The sequence below is a fragment of the Limulus polyphemus genome, unplaced genomic scaffold (genome assembly GCF_000517525.1).
Source record: "Limulus polyphemus unplaced genomic scaffold, Limulus_polyphemus-2.1.2 Scaffold1517, whole genome shotgun sequence".
Taxonomy (NCBI): Eukaryota; Metazoa; Arthropoda; class Merostomata; order Xiphosura; family Limulidae; genus Limulus; species Limulus polyphemus.
Genome location: NW_013667127.1, coordinates 148,999 through 158,037, shown reverse-complemented (window position 1 = coordinate 158,037; position 9,039 = coordinate 148,999). Strand labels below are relative to the sequence as shown.

At 34.9% G+C, this 9,039-nt stretch overlaps 1 protein-coding gene across 1 annotated transcript in view; it reads left to right on the top strand.

Annotated features, from left to right (window-relative positions):
• LOC106463923 (ABC transporter G family member 14-like) overlaps positions 1–8,770 on the top strand; it is a 38,280-nt gene extending 29,510 nt beyond the window's left edge. Inside the window, exons 13-16 of the mRNA XM_022391561.1 lie at positions 114–184; positions 5,079–5,293; positions 6,197–6,405; positions 8,004–8,770. Coding sequence (XP_022247269.1) covers positions 114–184; positions 5,079–5,293; positions 6,197–6,405; positions 8,004–8,196 — 688 coding nt within the window. The 3' untranslated portion in view covers positions 8,197–8,770. The remainder of the gene's footprint in view (positions 1–113; positions 185–5,078; positions 5,294–6,196; positions 6,406–8,003) is intronic.
• Positions 8,771–9,039: the final 269 nt, after the last annotated feature.

Below are 9,039 nucleotides of genomic sequence, written 5' to 3'. Positions count from 1 at the left end.
CAATTTAATTTTTATTTTGAAATAGAGAATATATATATATCTATATATATGTTGTTATAATTACCGAAATTTCACTTATTTAAAAAATTTTTTTCACTATCTTTACTCCCAAGCTTATTTGCTGAAGTTGTTTCTTTATTTTCTCTTACAAACGGGACAAAAAGTTCTGGCGTTTTACTACTAAGTAAGAACATTTTGTTCTAGCTCTAAAATATATTCACTTAACAGTTTCTCTACTAATCTTGTAAAACTATTAAAGTTTTTAGAATCTTCGTGAAGAAAAATCGAAACTAGGTACGTAAAATAGCAACAACAACAAAGTAAAATAACAGACAGTTAACAATTAAATAAAAAAATAAAGAAACAAGTTTTAGTACGAAAACAACAGATCTTTTACTATGCAGTTCATTTTTTCAATACAAATATTATATGAACATTTCTTTAGCTCTGATACAGAATTTCTCTTCTTGTTACTCAACCAATGAATATGTTTCTATTTAATTCTTTTTGAGGCCAGACGGAATGACGTAAATCACAGAGATATCCTGGTTCATTATAGACGTAGCCGAAAACTCATCATAGTTTGGGCGTTACCTTGGTGATGAAATACTTTGTTAAACCTACAGTTTCGTGAAAACTAAGAACACTTTCTCGATAAACACGGTTTAAAGCACTATAAAAATCATCAGAGATCACTTTACACCAGACAAGACCAGTTACACCTTACAGTATAAACATGAAACCATCAACACTCTAAGCAAGCCCAGGTAACCCTAAAAACATTTCAAGAACCCTTTCAGTAGTTCAGCATTTCAACTACGTTGAATCTTCCATCAACACAAGGACCCTTCCAGTAGTCCAACATTTCAATGACGTTAAGTCTTTCATCAACACAAGGACCCTTCCAGTAGTCCAAAATTTCAATGACGTTAAGTCTTTCATCAACACAAGGACCCTTCCAGTAGTCCAAAATTTCAATGACGTTAAGTCTTTCATCAACACAAGGACCCTTACAGTAGTCCAAAATTTCATTGACGTTAAGTCTTTCATCAACACAAGGACTCTTTCAATAGTCCAACATTTCAACGACGTTAAGTCTTCCATCAACACAAGGACCCTTTCAGTAGTCCAACATTTCAACGACGTTAAGTCTTCCATCAACACAAGGACCCTTTCAGTAGTCCAACATTTCAATGACGTTAAGTCTTCCATCAACACAAGGACTCCTCTGGTAGTCCAACATTTCAACGACGTTAAGTCTTCCATCAACACAAGGACCCCTCTAATAGTCCAACATTTCAATGATGTTGAGTCTTCCATCAACACAAGGACCCCTCTAATAGTCCAACATTTCAATGATGTTGAGTCTTCCATCAACACAAGGAACCTTCCAGTAGTCAAACATTTCATCTAGCTTGACATTCTATCAATGGCATTGTTCTCTTAAGTATCGAAACTTGGTTTAGAACTAAAGCAGATAGATATATGGATGAAGACAATGGATTCTCACATTGAAGATTATTTATCACTATTAGTCTATGAGGCAGTCCAGATGTGGGTACCACCCAGGGGGGGGGGAGCTAAACTTTATTGGTGCCAAATTATTTGTACTATACCTAGAAGTAAGAAAATATGTGATAACTTTTCAAATCAGTAGCTTTATCTTTTTTCTGGGTTATCACCCATTTTCACATTAACCCCATAAAGCCCACTACATTTTACATTGCTAACTTTTTAGTTGTAAGCCAATTGCCATAAATTTTGGTAACTTTGTTGCAAATTTCATTCTAACATTTTGATACTATATTTTGGTTCATATCGTTACCCAGGTTGCCATGACAACCCAAAATCTTAATCAATTTTTGCTCCATGTTTGTGCAAATTTTGCTGATTTTCATGTTTTTTTTTCAAGAAAATATTACTCAAAACAATACAGATATCCTTTTGTCTGTTTTAAAAGAGTTAGCAACTGCACCAGTCACATTTTAGTGAAATTTGGATACTCTTTAAGTAATTTGAAATGTTCATGAAAATTGCCTTAAAAGCTGCGTTTTTGACGTATACCGAGAAACGTCGATCAAAAATGCTGAGAGATGCAATAGGAGATCAGGCACATATCTTCAGTTCAAGGACATTGCAGGAGGCCACGAAGTCCAGCAATGGAGGAAGTTCCTGTGCAGCTCTTCTAACAAGACAAACCTCATCAAATTCTTGGTCGAAGAATGGAAATATTTCGAAGTTCAGAGAAAAGCTATAAGATAATACACTGTATGTAGCCTGTGAAGATGTCTGCTACAAGATGACCGGATGGCAGTTGCCGAATTAAGATCTATTCAAGAAGAAGCCGATACCCGTTTGCTCCTACACACTCTTCACGCTGCAAAGACTGGGTCAAAGGCGGTCATAGTAACAGCAAAAGACACAGATGTCGTGGTGCTTTGCCTTGGCTTTAATGGAGACATCCCCTGCTCTATATATCAGAAATGTGGAACACAGAATTGAATAAGGTTCATTGACATTGGCAAAGTGGCAAGTTCACTGGGAAACAGCATCTGCACAGCTCTAATTAGACTATATGCCTTTAATGGGTGTGACACAGTCAGTGCCTTCACAGGTCGTGGGAAGGTTGGGGCTCTGAAACTTGTGAAAAAAAGAGATCACCTATCGGGACCGAAGTTCCTCTTCAGCTAACTTGGTCTATCCTGGATAGTGCCCGCAGAGTTGTTTGAGAAGACAGAACAATTTACCTGCCACCTCTATTCAACAATGACCAGCACTCGTGACGTGAAGGAACTGAGGTACCAACTATTCTGTGCCAAACGAGGAGAGATTGGGTCAAGTCTCCTTCCACCATGCAGAGACTGCCTCTACATGGATGCACTCTTTGCGAACTATCAATCAGCAATCTGGAAGTGCTGTCTTTAGAGTCACACTGATGTGCCAAACCCTAAAGGATTTGGATGAACTACAGATGATAATGCCCTTCTAGTCATTGAGTGGATGTGCACACCGCCAGCTCCAGATGCAGTCTTGGAACTGTCACCCTGCAAGTGTCTGCGTTCCTGCCAGCTGCTCTTGCCTTGCCAATGGATTAACACAGATATGTGTAAGCTACAGACATGCAACAACCAGAAGAAGGAAGAAGAGGTGCTTGTTGAACTTGGCAACTCAGACGACGATGAAGATGATGATTAGTCGAGTGCGCTGAAGACATGAGTGTCCCATGTTTTGGCAGTATGTACGCTAAATGACTGCTACTCTCTGGTTTATGTTGTTATGTATATAAGCTCTGAACACTTAAAAACAGACTCATGTTCTTGAACTTGAGTGCTGAAAACATTGTATCCTTAGATTATCTGTTGGACACGATTGTCACATTATGATTGCATATGATTTCTGCTTTTTGTTCCTGGCCAGTGTTCCATTACTGTTATATTCCTTCATTTAATACTGTTCCATAGATAATGTAAAATTGTGTTATAATGGAAATAACATTATAAATGATGAAGATGACGATGGGTACAGTGTACTGAAGCTATGTGTATCACATGTTTAGGCTATCTGTATGCCAAATAACTGCTACTGTCTGGGTTATGTTGCCTAGTATAAGCTTTGAACACTTAGGAACTGACATTTTCTTGAACTCGAGTGTTGAAAACACTTTATTCTCAAATTCTCTGTTGGACACAATTGTCACATTATGGTTGCATATGATTTCTGCTGCATATTTATGGTCTCCCATTACTTTCATATACCTACATTTAATCTGTCATGTATATTATGAATATCATTTTAATTACTTTAGTCATATAAAGTCAAGAAATCAAATTATCAACAGTTCCTAGTTCTTTCGCGCACATGACAACCTTTAAAGGTATTTACCAACATTGTTTTAATATTCCTACTGATCTTCTCGGGGTGTTCAATAATGCATCAATTCATTAAAAAATGCCTCGATTAAATCTACCAAAATATTAACTAAAAAAGAAGATAATTTACCTAATAAAAATACTGAAAACATAAACCAGTTTTAGGAAGTGGTTGTAATACAACACAAATACAAGTATGTGGGACTAATTCTCATTTCAACAAAGTGGTCCCCGGTACCAGTTTAGTTTTTATACACAGATATCTTCATAATCAGAGAGGATATGCAAATGAGAGCCAACAAAAATCTCTCCTTTATTATAATGTTTATGTTTTGGTACATTAAACCAAAGAAATTTATATATTTTTATTACACTTCAGGCCTGACAATGTTAACATATACCTTTAATATTTCTGATATTTTCTGTAAAATATCCCATATCTGGAGGAGTTTCACTATTACATAGCTTCTGTACTGTTCCACAGACATTGTAAGATTGTGCATTAATGAAAAGAACATTATAAACAGATTATTTCAGGACTTTCTCTTGCCTTTATTCACGTACTGTGTAAACTATACAACAGGAGATGGCAGCAAAATGTCGCCCAGGGGTGGGTACATTAAACAGCTTATTATCACCAACCACAAAGTTACCTCTCTGCAATGGTTATCATACCAAAATATATACTATAGACATAGACTAACTCAAAAATTATAGTCAGAATTTGTCCTCCAAGATGGTACCAACTATACGAAATTTGGGGTTCTGGCCCATGGACTATATGGCTTAGTTCTGGAATTAGTGATCTTTAATAACATTTTCTTTACCTTTATAAACAAGTTACATCACACATCTTCTATTTTATTTGTACCTGAGATATTTATTTCGATTATTCAAATTTTAGCCCTTAATTAATTTTATCTACTAACACTACTCAGATCTCCCTTTTATTTTACGTATTTTGAAGTCAATTGCAGCTCCCCGTAAGTTAGGTTGATTCAATATTGCATAACCGGTTTCACTTCATTTATCGGAAGTGTACAGTGAACGAAAATTGTAACGCTATGAAGTGTCTTATTTTGGTTTGTTTGTATTGGAACCCAACTAATTAACAAGTAATGGTCACTTAGAGTGTTTTCATTTTTTAAAAGTGTAGTATAGAAATATAAGCATACCATTCTTATAATTATTTTCTCGTTCTTAATGTAGTTCCGTCCGAAAGAGAAGTAATTAACAAAGAACGGGCGTCTGGAACTTACCGACTCTCTGCTTATTACTTAGCTAAAATGGTAGGTGAGTTACCTCTCACAGTCACCCTTCCTTCAGTGTTCCATTGCATCTCGTACTCTATGTTAGGGCTTCACGACCCTCGGATCTTCCTGAGTCTATGGGGTTTTCTTCTTCTCAACACAGTAGTTGCTCAGGTAAGAACTCAGAGAATTGTACTTGATAAATGTGAGAATAGAAAGGTCGTTTACATTTTAGAGATCTATTAATTTACACTATTTTGCTATTAACTTGCAGAACGTGATATATAACTGATTAGAGTGGGATTTAGAAAAAACTGGATACTTCAATACTGAAATACATTTATTTCCTTACTTGTATATAATAATAACTTATGTTATCTAACATTTTGAATGGAAAATTTGAATAATTTACGTTCTTTAAATAATACAGAGCATAAAAATTTTATGAACTTTTTCAAAGCAAATTCACAGGGCTGTATTGAGTTAAAAAAAGGCAACTGAATTGGAGGACTAATACTAGACCTGTGTGATAAATAAGTCTGAACTCTGCGATAATACTAGACCCGTGTGATAAATAAGTCTGAACTCTGCGATAATACTAGACCCGTGTGATAAATAAGCCTGAACTCAGCGACCACTTGTTGAAATCAAACTTTGAAGACTCACTACATAGACAGTTGTCTTTGTTATTGTTGTTATTTGCGAATAAAATTTGAGTCTATATGAATCATTTCGGTGCGTATGATTTGTAAACAGAAGTTTCGCTTAATCTGTTTTAAATCCCTTTAATTCATAGGCGGCCGCAAGGGAGGGCACTTGCCTCTCCCCTGAAATATCAGTTTTACTTTTCCCTAGTTATATCTTTGATATCTTGCCTCCTCTGTAATATAATTTGCGGACGCCCATGCTATAATTTGTTTAACTGGAGAAAAAAATAGGCTGCTAAACGTCGACAGAGTTTATAAATTGGCCTCACCATACCTTCACAGAATAATCCGTATCTTAACATTTTATATAATTGTTTAGGCACTGTGAACTGTATGAATTACTTGATACGCTATTTCCTTTTCCTTCTAGAGTGTGGGACTCCTTGTGGGAGCGTTGTGTGTTGATCTACAAGTGTCTGTGACAGTCTCCGCTTTGTATTCTTTATCTACCATGTTGTTTGGTGGTTTCTATGCCAAGGCCATCCCTTCTTGGTTGCTGTGGTTGAGGTATCTCTCTATGGTTCATTACGCATTCAACAATATGCAGATGATTGAATTTGGCGGTGACTTGTCAATACGGTAGGCATTGTTAGTATTACTATAACGTTATTAATATGTATACTTTTTAACTTGTATGAGAATTTAAATGTAAGATGCTAAGCTATGTGTTTTCTAAAAAACCATGAATTATCAAACTTGTGCTCCAGTTCTTCCAGATAAACAAAACAAAAAAACTTCTTTTTAAATTTCAAACTTTAAACAGACAGTATTTCAACTAACGGCAAGTGCGAAACAAAATAAGACAACAGACATTTTCCAGTGTTCTTATTTTCTTAAGTTTGATCTAAGATATTATTTTACAATTAGAATCTAAAGGCGATACTTATTATTTTTTCTTCTATTTACACGCCAAGTAGAACAACTAAATTGTTTATATGTGTATATATGTATGTACGTGTGTAAAACTCTATTAACGACATGCACATGTAAATTTTAAGTTTGTTTTTGTCTTCTTTTAGTTTTATTATATTTTTTTGTCTATTTTTTTCGTGATTTTGTATCTTTTTCACCAGGGGGTTAAGTGAACGAAACCAATAAATAACCTGTAAATTTCCAACGACTCTTGATAGATCTAGTGCTATATTACTTACTTATGCTCAAACAAAGCTGTACACATACACAGATATATGTGTATGTATATGTTCTAAGATCACATACAAACTTATTTCACCATCGAGTACTTTTCGAGAAACACCATTCCAAAGCACTTAGGTCATGGGTTTATGAAAAGGTTTTTTTCTTTCTTTTTTATACTTGATAATAAAGTACCACATTTTCAATTGATCTCTGGAATAGAGAAGTGGATTAAGCGCTGATACAGGGGTAGGATAAATAAACGGAATAATATTTTCATTTAAACGTTTACTAGAAACATCGTCCAAAAAAATTTTACTCAGGTGATATTACTTCGTATATTTATTCTTGAATTTTTAATTATATTCGCTTAATTTTTAGCCGCGGTTCATAAAATTGCTCTGAGTGTTTTTTTTTATCAAGTACAAACTTTTAGCTCATTGCTCCGTCATCTCTTGACCAATTTGAGATCTTATTACGGTTTTGGACTCAGGAGGTCAAATCATTTCGTGTGATGTATTTGACCACGCCTAAGAGGTCTCATAGATTAATTTACTCTAATCCTGCCTAGAAGAATTTCAATTTGAGGGTAGGCTGTCAGAGATCCTGATGAATAATAAACTCGAATCGAGTATATGCGCGTCCCACGCTTATGCTGGCGCACAAAAATATAGCTACTAAAAGGGTGTGTGTGAAAAGTCTCGCAGGATTAATTTACTCTAATCCTGCCTAAAAGAATTTCAAGTGCTGCGGTTATTGAGAATTCCCTCTTGTTTTGAAAGTTATGGTCAACAAGAAGGTAGACATTTAGTTCATGTGATAAGGATTAGATTAGTTCAATCCCTAAGACAGCTTTGGGTTATGTTGGGGTTAAAAAGTATCGCAAATTGTTAGTCTTTTGTATATTGATAAATTAAGGATTGATTTTCAATAAAAAATATGCGTGCCTTAAAGTCAAACAACTCTATAAGACTTTGCCACTAAATGCGAAACTGTTAATATTAAGAATTAACTAAAATTTTAATTATTTTCTATTTTTATAGATGTGCTTCGCATAATTCCCAGTTTGAGGCTTGCCGCCATGGAAACAGTTCAGTCATTCCCGTTGAAGATATCATCGAACACCAAGGAATCAGTCTCCCTCTATGGGCAAATACCATGATCTTGTTAATATTTCTATGTGTATTTCGCCTTATGGGATACCTTATATTAAGATACATCCGTAAGCCTAGATAAATTAGAAGTCAAAGAATTTGGAGCTGAATGATGGCTACTTGAATAGTTCGAAACTAGTTTTCAATATAGCATCGAAATTACTGAAAAAATAAGTAAAAACAAAACTTTGCTCCAACTGAAAATTTGCACGAACTCATAAGTGTGTTTCCAGTAAATTATCTGAGTGGATAATTATGCATAATCTAAATAATTCAAGCGTTATTCTTCGTAATAATATTATCAGATATTTAATTTGACAAGTGGTGATTCTTTCTAGTGTGCCAAAGAAAGGGAGTTGTTAGGTGTTAACAAGCTCCTTAGCTTAGAAAGATGGAAATGGCGGATATTTTAAAAATCTTCTACGATTACCCACTTTACTATTGTTAGTTTTCTTTGTCATGGTAAATAGATTTAAATCGAGCTCTACATTTAGCTGAAAAGTTCCAGGTATTTTGTTGGATGTTACTTTATACTTGTTGGTAGAATAGATAGCGAAAAGACACGGCAATTGTCAATCGCCGCGATGTGATTTTTTCAAATAATTCCCTTAACAAATTTGTTTTAGTATTAAGAAACAAATACTTCACTAACTGTCCCCCAGTAGTACGGCAGTATGTCTGCAGACTTACTAACGCTACAAACCGGGTTTTGATACACGTGGTGGGCAGAGCACAGATAGCCCATTTCGCTTAACGACAAACAAACAAGTCAAACAATTTGTAAACAACAGTTATTTATTAAGAATTATGTTGTGCAATGAGCTGGACCGCTTAACTACAAACAAACTTCACTAATTTCAACAGCTTCGAGCCAGATACGAAGTAGTATATATATTTTTTTGTTAATGAATATTTTATAATTTTT